We start from the raw sequence: 14,462 nt of genomic DNA, 5'->3' as shown, positions 1-14,462 counted from the left end.
TGGCGGCCATGGCAGCCATTTTTCAAAATGGCCACCTCTCCTAACTGTCCTGTTAACGAACAAAAGTGTACCAAATTGTATGCTTTTAACACAAAGTGCACAATTGTTGTTATCTGCCTAACTATTTACACAATGAGCTGTGCTGGAGCGAACACATTTTTCATTCCATCTATCAGATTTGAGGGGGAAAAGGTCTGGTATTACTTTGAGGACATTAAAGCTGTCATCACAGAGCCACAACCTGCCACCTCCTTAGCTCGCCACTTCGGTTTGTTGCCTTTTGGTCTTTGCCGAGTATGCATAAAATCACATGTAAAACGGATGAAAAGTTGTATATAGCATGCAACAAGAAGTAAAGAAATGAGTTTTAGTCAGTAATATGTTGTTTAGAATCTTTAGGTTCAATGGGCAGTCATTTTTCAGTGGCATAGAAAACATTTTTTTTAGTACGTCTTCTAATGCTAATGTAATAGATTATATACCTGTATGCAATCTGTTAAACTATAAAATATTTTTAACCATACATCAGTCTTAGTATTTACTATATAAATATTATACTTAATTATCATCACCGAAATTTTCAACCTCATTTCCGAAACCCAAGGTGTTTATTTAATGTCAATTTAATGAATAGAAATCTAGTCGGAGCTTTAAAATGTGTACATACTATATACTTAAGCCTTTCAGGTTTGTCGAATCATTTTGAAAATACTTATAGGTTTCATTAAAATAACAAATATTTTAGGTTGCAGATTGTGGAAGGTGTTGCTGTAATGAAATCACATAAAAGTGTTAATTTAAATGTATATCACATTAGGCCTCTCCACCACAGCCCTGCTCCCTGAGATATTGCTATAACCACAACTCCATTTACACAAATGCCCCTTTTAAAGTTTTTTCTTGACGATTTATTTGACAAAATGAGACAAAGGATAAATAAGTGAAACAGATTCCTTTAGCAGCTGCTAACCTGCTCGTCAGTGTGGTTTGGTCTTTCAATATTTGTAATATCTCAACAAGGGAATGTGACGGTTGTCTTGTTTGTGTCTTCTTGTAACATTTGCACACAGTTTTTGTCTGGTCTGTTATCTTCTCAGCTTTTTCATTTTCTGTCTTGAAGCCGAAACGCTCCCACACCTCCGATTTAAAAGACAACGGTGCGTCCTCAATTTCTAAATCTGTCTCAGCTGCTGGCGCTTACCGCGTTATTGAGATTAATTTTTCAGACCATGGATATGAACCTCGACACCTTTGAATGGTTTTGTCAGGATTCATCTTTAGATCCTGACCTTTTAGCTCATCAAACATTTTGTTTCCACCTCAAAGTCAGCGCTCTACGAGTTTGACCATCAGAAATGTTTCCTACTGATTTGGAATAACTGTAAAGCATGTGAAGCAGTGACAGTGCTGCAGGATGAGAGCCTTCATCACACTTAAACATTGACTGTAAATGTCGCCTACAATTCTCTACAGACATAAAACATGAATGCATTCATTACTTTAGTTGTTTTTTTTATTGATTTCTTCACATGCACATGTTTCAGTGCAGCCAGCAGGAGACCAGCGATGTTAGTTGGAGCTGGAGCAGGTGAACATTCGTCTCAGCCAGCCTCTCTTCTTCTTCTTTGCTTTTTTCTCCAACATCTCCTCCATCTTGCTCTCCAGCTCTTCCATCCTGTAGGCCACGCAGCTCTCCCTCTCCGTCCACTTCTCCTCCTCCTCCTTCAGGCTTTTGTGGAGGAGCTGAATGGCGTCTAAGAGGGAGCTCCTCTCTTCCTGCCACTCCTTCTGCCGCTGCTGCAGCTCCTCTTGGGCATTTTTTTGGCCCGCAGCGAGCTCAGCGTTGACCAGTTTGAGGCTCTCCAGATCGGCCGTGAAGGAGGAGCAGGATCTTTCCAGCTCCGCCTGAGACTCCTCTTTGATCCTTTGCAGGTCTTTCTCGACATCGGCAGCTGTCTGACTCGCTGTCTCGTCCAGCTCGTCAGTCTGCTGCTCCTGCTCTCGGTGGCTTCTGACCCACTTGAATTTGTTGGAAGCTTTCTTCTCCTTGCAGACTGTTTTCAGACTCAGGGCCTGGTTCAGGAGATGAGTTTGGAGCTTCTGCAGGTGGAAGTTAATCTTCTCCACCTCTTCATCCTGAGCAGACTGGCTGATGCAGGGATCTATTTGTGTGGCCTTCTTCATGAGAGCAGCCTGTTGCTGCTGCAGCTTCTCACTGAGGCTCAGGATGCCCGTCTTCAGAGCACGGACCTTCTGCGTGTGCTCTTGCTCATCCTCTTCCTGCGAGTCTTCACTGGACTGACGTTTGAGGGTGCATTTGTTCAGATCTTCATGAGCTGTCTGCAGCTGCAGGATCAGCTCTGAGGTGTCTTTGTCCTCAGTCTTGGTGCACTGATTGGCGTTGGCGCTTGGCTGCTCCTTTTTCTGTTTGGCCATCTCAAGTTGGCTCTCCAAAGCTGCAGCTTTATTCTCTGCTTGGAGCAGATCGGAGCGAGCCTTGTTCAGCTTGGTCTTGAGCTGTGTAACTTTCTTGTCTGCAGCTGCATGTTTATAATACATTTTTTTATGGTGATACTCGGCATCTTTGAGTTGTGCTTTTAAATGAGTATTTTCTGCCATCAGCCGGGACATTTTGTCCTCCTCGAATTCTGAGTCAAACTGGTATTGGAAGTCGTGCGTGCTGCTGCAGGTATCCTCCAGATTTCTGCTCCTCCTTGGATTTTGAGCTTGGTTGTGAAAGCGTTTATCCATCGCTGCAGTTAAAGTTGGTACAGAGGTCGAAACTACTGACTGTGCTCGTAGAGAAGCGAGTAAGTGAAAGTTTTTTAAAGGTTTGTAAAAGTTCTGCCTTGCTGTGAATATAACGACTGATCAAGAAGCTGCTCAAAGTGGTTATGAAGCTCGGAGTGAACTCTGAGCGCTTTGTGACCTCAGCGTTCCTTTGAGGTCTCAATCGAGGATTCTGTTCTAGAAAAGACTCCAAACTCTTTGTTGGTTTTTAAAAACAAACAAACCATTTTCCCTCTGTGATTGGTCAGGGTGTGTTAAAGCAACTGTGTGAGGTTTCCATGACGACCTGAGAGAGTCAAGTTTGAGCTCTGGGATGCAAACCTAGGGACCAAAGATCAAGTTTAAGACCAAGATGGACTTGCACAAACTGCAACCGTAACTCTCCGTGTTAGTTTTTCACTCCTTTGTTCAAACTAAACCAGGGAAGCTCTGACTCTGTGTGACGAAGCAGAGTTTTAAGTTCAGTTTGATAAGCCAGAAATCACTTAGGAGACAAGAAAACGCTTCCACACCTGCAATTTAAAAGACGGTGCGTCCTCAACTTCTAAATCTGTCTCTGCAGCTGCTGGAGCTCGCCGCGTTTTTGAGATTCATTTTTTCATTGTATGATCTTGATGTTTTGAGACCATTGTGGTAATGAGATTTTTATAGACTTGTTTTGGAAAATGTGTTCTAAAAGGTGGTAAACTGTCGGTAAATATTTTAAAATTAATGCCCACGAACACTTAAGACCTTGTTTATAATGCCTAAAAAAGAAACATGTTTATTCTTGCCTTTTAAAAATGTCATGTTGTAACTTTATGAAATCAAGCTTTCATGAGAATCACCCTATTGGATGTCGAAACACTCAGATCAGTGCCTTATTGATAATACATATGAACCTTTACCACAGGCTTGCTGGAGGAGGATGTGTTTTTCTTTATATAAGCTGGTGCCCAGACAAAGAGGGATTCCCTCCGGGGACACTCCTGAGCTCCAAAAGCTTGCACAGTGTCGAGCGAACATGCAGGATTGTGGGCGCTCTGTCAGCTTCAGTGTTATTATTTTAAATTCTAAAATGCCCGTCACAGCGGTAGAACTGCCACATGCCGCTGGTCCCCGAAGCAGTCTTTTACTTTCATGCTTTATGTCGGTGCAAAAATACAATGATCAGTGAAGCTCTCGACTGTAATTGTCTCTTTTGTTTGACATCTTCCTCCCACTCTCAGTGCAGCAGAAGTCAACATTTCCTGACTTGAATCTACAGTTTGAGCCTAAAGAACGCTTGACGCTCGGTTTCCCGCTGTGCATTTTCATTCTCCCTTCTTCCTGGTTAGAGCTCTTTGGATCCACTTTGGCTTTCAAAGACATCTTTGTCTTGTAGCTGCAACCAGAGTGCTCCTTTTGTCTTTTTTTTTTTTTTGGTTTTAAGTCGACAGGTTTCAGCTGAGTTTGTTCATTTCTTCTTGCAATTACTAATTCAAGTGTTCACAAAACTCATCTTGTTTTTTGCAGACTACTCTGTCTGCATGCTGAGCACCTTCTAGCTGCTCATTTATCAGTGATGTGTGTGACTGTGTATGCTGGCCTGGTAGGAACAGAGCAGGGAAACCAGCAGAGCTATGCTATGTGTGCCTTTAAAGGAAAATACTCGTCTGATGTGGTACATATATACCATAGTGTCACGTCGGACAACAGAAGGACGGATTTCATCAAACTGCTCAGTTTACATTGACAGGATAACTTTTAATGGCAGGTATGAGATAGATGGATAGATAGGTGTACTTTTATTGATCCCAAGTTGGGAAAGTGTTCATAATAAAACAATATAATATGAAATACAAAGTAGAAGAGCACAATAAATGTAAAATCTATGAATAAGAATTTAAACCGCAAGCGGTGATGAAGGGACCGAGGCACCCCGTGCAAGTCGGCGTGTGTCGCGACCGCGACAGTGCGACCGCGGGAGTGCATCCACGACACGTGGCGAAGCAGCAGGCCTTACAGTCATCAAAGGTTAAAAAAATGGGGTGCGCCGAGACATCAAAGTTTGATGGTACGCCATGGCCACGCCCTTTATGACCACAGCCTTTATTGAAATAACGTGCGGAGCACATCGAGAGATCTTCAACATGTCGAGAACACACTGACATTCACATTGTGTCAATCAGATAAACGCTTTTGTAGGAGTTTGTTCAAATAGCTAACCTGTGAAACGCGAATTTTCGCCATTGCAAAAAAAATATGGAGGGCTTCCTGTTTGGTTTTGACTATGGGTGTAAGAGGATTTTATGTGAGATCTCGCATGCTTAATGTGCCTAGAAATTGTTGTGCACGTACGAAGAAAAAACCTCAATGGGGAGGCCCTTTTGAAAATGTGAAAGGGGCGCCACTGAGTCATTTTGCGAATTGTTTAAACGAAACATCAAATTTTTCGCCAGAACCGATGACGTTGGAAATTTTGGTGAGTTTTCATTCACGTTCAGGCAGTGAAAAATGGCGTCAAATATGCGGAAGAAAAAAAAAAAAAAGAAAAATAATCCTAAAGGTTTCAATAGGGTCCTTCGCACTGGTCAGTGCTTCGGTCCCTAATAATGTGAATACCAGGTGGGACAAGGGGAACTAGACTAGTAAATAAAGGGTCCAGCCTCAACTTCTCCCCGATGTTTTCTGTCTTATTACTACTGCTCGACTCTGTCCAAAGACCTCCACCTCCCAAAGGAGCCAAAAACACTCTGTGCATATGAAAGTAGGCTGGAGCAGCCTTGGGAGCAGCTAAGCAGGCTATTGGTCCATATTGTGTGTGTGTGTGTGTGTGTGTGTGTGTGTGTGTGTTTAGTCTGGCTGTCTGCTCACTGTCCCTGTAAAAACTGTCTCGGTTTAGTCATCCAAATTCTGACCACATTTAGGAGCACGTCCTTGCGTATAAATGTCCTCTCGTACTGTCTCTATCATATATCAATCGTGCGTGTGTGTGCGTGTGACTGTTCTTATTAAAACAGAGACAAGCTTCCACTGTGTTTTTTTTAGGATTTAATTAGCTGCCGTCTGTCCCAAATAGTGACGCTCCTCACATGTCCCAGTCCCTGATGAGCCTCAGTTCACACGACGTCACTGATCAAAGTGTGATATTAAAATATGCTGCGCTGCTCTCGGTGTGTGTGTGGAGTAAACATGCAGTCTGAGTGTGTGTTCTGCTGTCACTACCTGTGCTCCATTCAAACAGACTCTGCTTCTTCAGCGTCAGAGCCGCTTTACATGTGCATGTTTTCTTTTCCTGTCATCTCCACTCAAACACAGAAGGTGATTTAGTACCCATTTAAAAAGGAACGTTCTCAGATGGATCACCTCTAAAATGTGTTTTAATTATTAGAATAGAATAAAATGATGGTTGAGGCCCGTCATTATTTTCAGGAGTTGGAGATAACTTCTATTAAAGCCTTTCTCTTTCCGAAGGTTATTAAAAGTCGAAAAAGACAAAACAAGCACTGTTGTCTGCTGGAATAATAAGACAAAGAATTGAATCTTTTTGTCATTCAAACACTGTTCAACAGTTCTGAGATAACCATTTGTCTTGTTTTGTAATTGACGATAGCCAAGAGTAAAACAATAAAAAGTAATAAGCACAAACAAGAAACTTTGTCTTGTCAATCATTGTGAGAAAATGTCCTTCCAGCCTTTTCTTCCCTTTCTACAATAAAACCCCGTGTGGAAAAAGTCTGAAAGGAATCGAGAAAATGTATGACATGATTTAAAAACAAATTCATCGAAAAAGATTTTTTCACTAAAGTGGAAAAAACAGGTTCTGCAAAGATTATCGTAACAAAATAAAGAAACGACAACAAACCTTCTGCTTCAGTCCTGCACCATATCTGGCTGCTTTTCTTGTCTTTACCCTGTAGAGTGCTTAATGCGTTGGGAGCAGTGGTTATCAGTGAACTGGTTGTTTTTATTGAACCTTGTCGTCAGATGCATCATGTGCTAATTGGCTGTTTGTGAGGCGAGCCGCTGAGAGGCAAAGTGCCGTCTGAAAGGAAAAGCAGCAGGCTGCAGCCTCGGGCTCAGGACTCAATATTCACAGTTTGTTTCCACGGAAGACGTTCAGTTTTTTGTTTTTTGTTTACAGAGACTTGGCATCGCAATTTTCGAGAACCACCGGAGGTTTTCAATAAAGTTTTCGTCAAGCTGTGGCACTCTTCATCCTTTCAGCGTCGTTGCCCTGTAATAAGAGAAGTAATAGGCATTGTTTGTTTGCTCCGTGTCTTTTGGCTGACTCATCTGTCTGCATGTAGAGACTGGTGTGTCTGCTTCGCTCTTTCTCTTCCTCTACTGATTCATTTATCTGCTGGAATAATCAGGAGGCCAGTCTTTAAGTCTGCTCACAGGATCATGATCATCACTTTGGTGGGTGTTGCTTAAAACATTTTAAGTCAGGTCTGAATGATAACAGAGTGATTCACGGCAGACATCGTGTCCACAAATAGCAGCTCGGCTCCTCGTCTGTCTCCGGTGTCTAAGTGGATCCTGTCTTGCCTCTCTCACCCCGATGTCAGAGCAGAGAGGGGACGGCTTTGTTTGTGCCGTTAATGAAAAGTGATTAAAAGACTGCAGCTTGTATTTTGATTCTTCTGACCAATCAGAGAGCTTTAAACACTGCAGGTTCCAGGACCAACTTTTAAAGCTGATGATTGTTCCGTATTAAGACACACTACTTTATTATAAAAACAGTAAACTGACGTGTCGTCATGACCACGACGACGCCCAGTCCACGTGACCCGACTCGATTTGAAAATCCCCCCTCCCTCATTGTGTATGGCAGGCTGTGCTGGGGTACACGGCAACGCAGACCGGTCTCCCTCATCAGTTCAGAATCACACATTTAAAGGAAAGTGCGGTGGATTGTTTCTTCATTGAAAAAGTTAAAGAGTGGCTAACAGCAGGAGAGGGCAGCACAGGTTATCTTCAGAACTCTGAGCTCAACTATCAAGAACTCCACAAAGCCAAAACAGATGGACGTGGTTGAAAACAATAGAAATCGTGCAACTGGACTTTTTTTTCTCTCTCTCACTTGGAGAAGGTGCAACTTCTTCCCAGACTTTGTGAATCCAGGAGAAACGGCATGCTGGGTAAACTGGAGGCATGTAAACAGACATGGGGCGGGTACGCCGACACAGAGGATTTAAGAATACTTGACGCTGAGGTGGATTCAGGCTCATGTTGGATTGTTTAGAACATTTGGTTTTACATTCTGAAGCTTCAGGTGACAGAATTACCCTACCTTCACTTTAGACACACCTTCACTGACCATCGTGCTCTGGTCCACTTGATCCTTTCCATTTTGCCAGCGCCGTGCTAAGTTTATAACCCGTGCTAAGTTTATAACCCGTGCTAAGTTTATAACCCGTGCTAAGTTTTCCTCCCTGTTACATGCCTAACATGTGGAAAACTGAAGTTGTTTGGTCGTCTAGACATGTGGGCTGAACTTCACTGACACACGTCTGTGTGTTGGTCCGACAGATTGATCTGACTCACAGCACAGTCAGCTGGCTTTTATTCAGCTGTCTTCTGTTATATGATCTGTTTTCTTTATGAAACACTAAGACAACACACACACACACACACACACACACACAAAGTTGTTGTTGTTTTTGCCATCGAAGTGATTCCCCCCCCCACACCCGGACTTTGTGTGGAATTCACCTCCAGACAATTCCTGAGATTCCCGGAGCGACAAAGCCTCCCTGTTACAATAAAGATGAGATAAAGGTACAACATTCTCAGACTGGTACTGTATTTCTTCCCAGACATGTCCTGGCATCCTGCGCTGGCTTCATTTCTCGTGTTTAAATCCTCACGAACCACAGTGAAGTTGTTGCACCACAGGGCAGATTTACACCGATGTACCTCTCATACTGTTAATACCATCTGCCTCTGTGTGTGTGTGTGTGTGTGTGTGTGTGTGTGTGTGTGTGTGTGTGTGTGTGTGTGTGTGTGTGTGTGTGTGTGTGTGTGTGTGTGTGTGTGTGTGTGTGTGTGTGTGTGTGTGTGTGTGTGTGTGTGTGTGTGTGTGTGTGTGTGTGTGTGTGTGTGTGTGTGTGTGTGTGTGTGTGTGTGTGTGTGTGTGTGTGTGTGTGTGTGTGTGTGTGTGTGTGTGTGTGTGTGTGTGTGTGTGTGTGTGTGTGTGTGTGTGTGTGACACACTCAGGGCTTTACTCCTCCGAATGTTAATTATTCAAAGATGTCGTCGTGGTAGTAGGTGTGTGTTGCTCTGACCCGAGCAGCCGTGCATGATGCGTGTCTGAGCTGCATGATGATACCAGACTCGACTGTCTGCGCGGTGCTTGGGGGGCAAGGACACGTAGAGAGGGTGACCTGGTTTATTCATAGGACTCCATAACACCATTAGTAATGGTTTCAAGCCGAAGGGATTTCCAACAGACTTTCTTACATTCAGCACATGCCTGACGCTGTTGGTGTCTGGCCTGGATGCTTCCCAGTGTTAAACGGTGATTAGAGATGGCCTGACCTGTGGCCCCTTAAGCCTCCTTTTAGAAACAAAGAAATCCAGCCACTCTCTAAATGTTTCTGAATGATTTCCATCAAATCATATTCCTCATAAAACAAACACATAATTCTGATTATTAAAAACTCTTGAATCCAAACGTAACGGTCTGAGGGTTTTTCTTAGCTCACGAGTGGTCGGCTTTAATCCTGCAGACGAGAAATGAGCCTTCAAACTGCTCCATGCATAATGCACCATCTACAAGACTCATTTATAAACCAATACTCTCTCCTGGAGTTGAACGTGTTCCACTGTCATGTTTATTGTCTTGACTTTTGCTGACCCTTTTTTTTTTTTTTTTAACTCCAGTCTTCAGTATTTCACTGGGTAGACGTCTTGGGGCTCCACTCCGGATCTGTAACATGCTAGGATGTTATTGGCTGTCGTTCACGTATATTCTGTTCCAGTGGAAAAAATCCCTGATCGGCCACATGATGATCCGTCTTCTTTTCTGTCACTAAAGAACCCTTTAAGAGGTTTGTTCTGCTCTCTAAAATAACAGAGCATGAACCACAATTTCCCCCTCGCACATTAATAAAGTATATAAAAACAAACGTCTACAACATTAATTGCAAAAAAAAAGTCCACCTGAATTATAAAGTTAACTTCAACCAACTCACGTTGAACAGAAGCCAAAACTAGCGAAAAATCACAACGATAAAATCTGTCCCTGTAAAAAAACAAAACAAAAAAAACCCCACTCCGCCACTCAATATAATGCACCAAGTATATCATGTGGCCACTATGAGCCTGTTACATCCATATCTGTATCCTCTTGTGTGTTTTCTAAAATGAAGTGATGTGATGAAAACAAACCTCGTGTTGTTCACAGAGGCTCGAGCAGGCAGCACAGACTCGAGACACTCAGGAGAATAGTTTTCTACTTATCTCAACAGTTCTTTCATTAACTTTCTATTTCAGCCTTCTGAGTCCCTTTACATAGTCGTATCAGTACATACTATAGAAGCAGCTTTAAATACGGTATTGTACATGATGATGGCGGTGGTGGAAGAGTACTTCTCGGGAGACTTGGATGTGGATATGTTTTGAAGGTTTGGTTTCTGACGTGGTCGGATATGAAGCCTTAAATTCACATCGCAGCGTGCGAGTCGAGCCTCAGCTGTAACATCTCCTTCTTTCTCCCCCGCAGCTCTCACGTGTCACTGCGACCGCTGCAGCGCCAACGCCAGCTGCACCACTGATGGCGTCTGCTACGTCGCCATCCGCAAGTCGGGTAGCCGGCTGACCATCGAGCGCCGCCAGTGCGTACACGAGACTGAACTGATCCCGCGAGACCGGCCCTTCTTCTGCGCCCCGTCCGTCAAACATGACGAGGGCATCTACCCCATGTGCTGTACCGAGGACTACTGCAACAAAGAGCCCGACTTCAGAATCATCCCCGGTAAGAAAAACACACACAGGCAGGTTCTGGTGAGGACCTGATGTTATCTGAATCGACACAAAGACTTAAATCAGGAGGGGGGGGGTTCTTCTGTGATCGTTGATTGATGAAACAGACTGAGGATTCTTGGGACGAGTTCAAACACAGCAGTAACATCGCGCGCGTGACAAAGTTTTCACGTTAGCAGGTACGGCCAGACAGATGACGTTACCTTCACCTGAAAATGTCAAACCTTTACGTTTCTTCAGCCTCCGAGAATCACATTTCCTTTTTTAGCTCACAACATCCACTTAGTCCAAATATACATCTGCAGCACACACTGTAGCACTAAGATGTAATCCGATTATATACCCACAGCCCTCAGTCGAGGTATGCGCTGTGGAGACGAATACAAATGATGTTTGATGTTGGTACGCTGCTGTAACATTTCAAACTGGTACAGATGTGTTTGAAGGTGACATCACCGTCAGCGCACATGGAGAGGCACGTTCATCTCACAACGAAGCTGCTGTACGGATAATATACGGGTAATAGTACCACCATTACGGCCAGTCGGCCACCATTGAAATACTGCAGCGTAGATTGCACAGGAGGCCACTCGGTTCCTGATAAACACATTATTTATCAAGCTCACACCGTGCACTGGGCTCATTCTCTGTGCTGCTTCATAAAGAAATAAAGAATCCAAACTGGATGTGAGTCGAGACGGACTTCAGTTGACGTTTCGTCTATTTAACGGTCATATTTGCTTCTTTGGCTTGCCATCATTTGTGCATCTTTAGTTAAAAAATACAAAAAAATAATCAGATGACACTCCCAGTGTACCACAAGAGAAATCCCGGGAACCGCCGGCGCTTCGGATCCACAGTTTGAGGATGAATGCTGTAGACCCCCTGAAACATGCTTATATAAACAAGGAGCTGCCCAATGAGATAACTCACTGAACCATGATTCATGATCACTTTTAAACAATAGCACTGATGAAAAAGTTCTCATTGTATCAACAGATTTGTTTCGAGAAGGACCTCTTTCATTAAATCAGTGGAGGAAAAAAAAACACCATCGATCTGCAAAAATCCATTTCTAATACCCTCACTTGATACATTTAACATCTCCGCCTCTCCTCCAGCAGTTTACTTTTACGTAATGGAGACATTTGTTCGAGTGCCAAGAAGGCATTTCTTTGATGAATGCTGCAGATGATGCGAGCAAGGTTACAGACTCGAAGCTGGAAAAGTGGCCTTTGATAGATAACAGGGGAGAGTCACCGTCAGCCACAGTGAGACAGCGTGCACGTTGCAGCACACTCGCTTATTTGACTTGTTTTGAAAGGTGTCAAATAAACAGGAATCTGAACGTGCCTGTCTGTCTCACACAGACCCATCGACAAGATGCTGGAAGTCATTTAAAGGCTACGCTGACTTCCTGCTTACATCCATTTAAATAACAGGGTAGTAGGTGACACCTGATTTGCTTTCTGCCTTCCATCACACAGACAGTCATGAGCTTTTCAGTGCATCTGTAGTCACTTCTTAAAGAGAACTGATGTTCACCCCCCCAAACCCCCAAACCTGACCGCCTGCTGCTCATGAGAACACGGCTCTATCAATCCACGCTGATCAACATGAACTCTGATGGCGGAGGCTACTTTTAGTTAACCAAGGCTCCGAGTTATTCTTCAAGTCATTCATGACGAGAACATATCCCAGCATGCAATGGGTCAAAAGCAAATAGTTACTCAGGCGAAGACGGCTGTAAATATGGATGAGTCATGTTTTCTAGGTCCTCTGTCACTTCCGTGTTCAAACTGTTTCTTTCATCTTCGTTCACTTTGAAGCACAGTAGAAGACATTGTCGCTGCCTCTTTGGACCATGTGGCTGTGTTTGTGTGTTTGTGTGTGTTTGTGTGTGTTAGTGTGTTACTGTGTGTGTTAGTGTGTGTGTTAGTGTGTGTTAGTGTGTGTTTGTGTGTGTGTGTGTGCCACTGGCCAAATCTCCCATCACTCGGGCAGATGGATAGTGCCCCCGCACCACTTGGCCTGTTAGCTTCCTGGCTGGAGTCTAGCACTTCAGAGTGCCACGTGCCAGCCCATCAGTATGTCCAAAGTGAACCTTTCAGTCAGAGCGAGGCCTCACTTGATCTTTCCCGTTTTCATAATGTCGACATTTCGGACATGTTGATTTTTGGAGCTAGGCTTAAGCGACAACATCCAAAGGTCACTTCAGATCTGTCATCTTTTCTAACCCTCTCCGTGTCTCTCTTCCTTTTTGTCCCGCAGTCCCCACAGCGACGACTCCCTCTCTGGGCCCCGTGGCGCTCGCAGCAGTGATCGCCGGCCCCGTGTGCTTGCTCTGCCTGTTGCTGGTCCTGGCGTTTTACGTTTGCCACAGCCACAGAGGTCTCGGGGCAGGAGGCGCCGGGGCCCATCACCACCACCATCACCGGGTGCCCAACGAGGAGGACCCCTCCATGGACCACCCCTTCATCACCGTGGGAACCACACTGAAGGACCTCATCTACGACATGACCACCTCAGGCTCGGGATCAGGTACGATGACACGGCGTTCCATCCCTCCTGCGGCGGCCTAACAGGGCCCAGGTGTGACTGCGTTTTCCTCGTCTCATTCACGAGATGTTGCCGCTCGCGTTCAAAGGTCAAACTATATTTGTACTTGTCAGCTCAGCCGTGATGACAGTCTCAGCTACAGATCAGCTCAAGGAAATCACAAGTTTGCACAGTGCAAAAACGGTGTCTGCCTCACAGCTGTGACTGGCATCAAATCATGTCTTCCTGTGTGCAGCAGTCCTCTTGCCTCCTTGTGTCCTTGACCCTCCTTTGAACGAACAGATGGGTCTGAAATGTTCCCCTGCCTCTCAGTAACGATGTTCAAAATGAAGCCTCATATTGTGAATATAACTTTTTTTAAAATGCACAATGAAACGCCGCCAACCGAACAGATGTGAATATTTACTGAACAGTTGTTAGACATCCGTCTTTGTGGAGCTGATCAAACGTGTGGCTGAGTTACCGCTGAGCGGGTCAGCGAGGGCGATCGACAGGACTTAAATAAGATGAGGACAAAGTGAACCTGCAGTGACCGCTACCTTTGCTTGAACAGACGCAGACACTTATGTACTGAGAGTCAAACGTTATTGATGTTTCTTAAGCCTGGCTCACAGCTGGAGGATAATCGGGCCGATTTGAGGTTCGATTTCTTTTCTTCCCGACAATCGCAGGGTCGCTCCAGAATTAAAGCTGCTCGGAACCGATTATCTTTTAGTGTGAGTGGTACAAAGTTCCAATCTTAACGCCTGGATTTCTTTCAACCATGTTTGATATTTAGAAAGTAAAATCTTGACGATTGCGTCATAAACCCGTCTGGCAGAATTCAGGCACGACTACAATATAATCAAAGTATTATATAACCTCTAATTCACTCCTGCAAAACGCATAAACACACACTGCTCGGCGAAGCTCGCACGCCAGTCCAAACACGCCGCACAGTGTGAGCTGACATGAAACCCCGACGTTTATACGATCGGGGAGAAGTCGTGCAGCGTGAGCCAGGCTTTAATGTTTATGTGGACAAACCAGCGTACATGTTGAGAAAATGCTCATCACTTCCATTGAAGCGATTTTGACCATTTATTGTTGTAATCAACTCAAAAACATCTAAATCTGCTTTGAGTCGATACTAAGTCATTACATTTAAGTCATTACATTTAGCC

General features: G+C 44.2%; 2 protein-coding genes across 2 annotated transcripts in view; both read left to right on the top strand.

Moving 5' to 3' along the window:
* The window catches only part of reck (reversion-inducing-cysteine-rich protein with kazal motifs), a 220,314-nt gene that overhangs the window by 155,908 nt on the left and 49,944 nt on the right, over positions 1–14,462 (top strand). The gene's annotated exons all lie outside the window — the stretch shown is intronic.
* tgfbr1b (transforming growth factor, beta receptor 1 b) overlaps positions 1–14,462 on the top strand; it is a 70,976-nt gene that overhangs the window by 28,749 nt on the left and 27,765 nt on the right. The window contains exons 2-3 of the mRNA XM_079361501.1: positions 10,481–10,732; positions 13,012–13,281. Coding sequence (XP_079217627.1) covers positions 10,481–10,732; positions 13,012–13,281 — 522 coding nt within the window. The remainder of the gene's footprint in view (positions 1–10,480; positions 10,733–13,011; positions 13,282–14,462) is intronic.

The sequence above is a fragment of the Symphodus melops genome (genome assembly GCF_947650265.1).
Source record: "Symphodus melops genome assembly, chromosome: 14".
In the NCBI taxonomy this organism is placed as follows: Eukaryota; Metazoa; Chordata; class Actinopteri; order Labriformes; family Labridae; genus Symphodus; species Symphodus melops.
The sequence above is the reverse complement of the archived record's forward strand: the minus strand, read 5'-3'. Positions and strand labels throughout refer to the sequence as shown.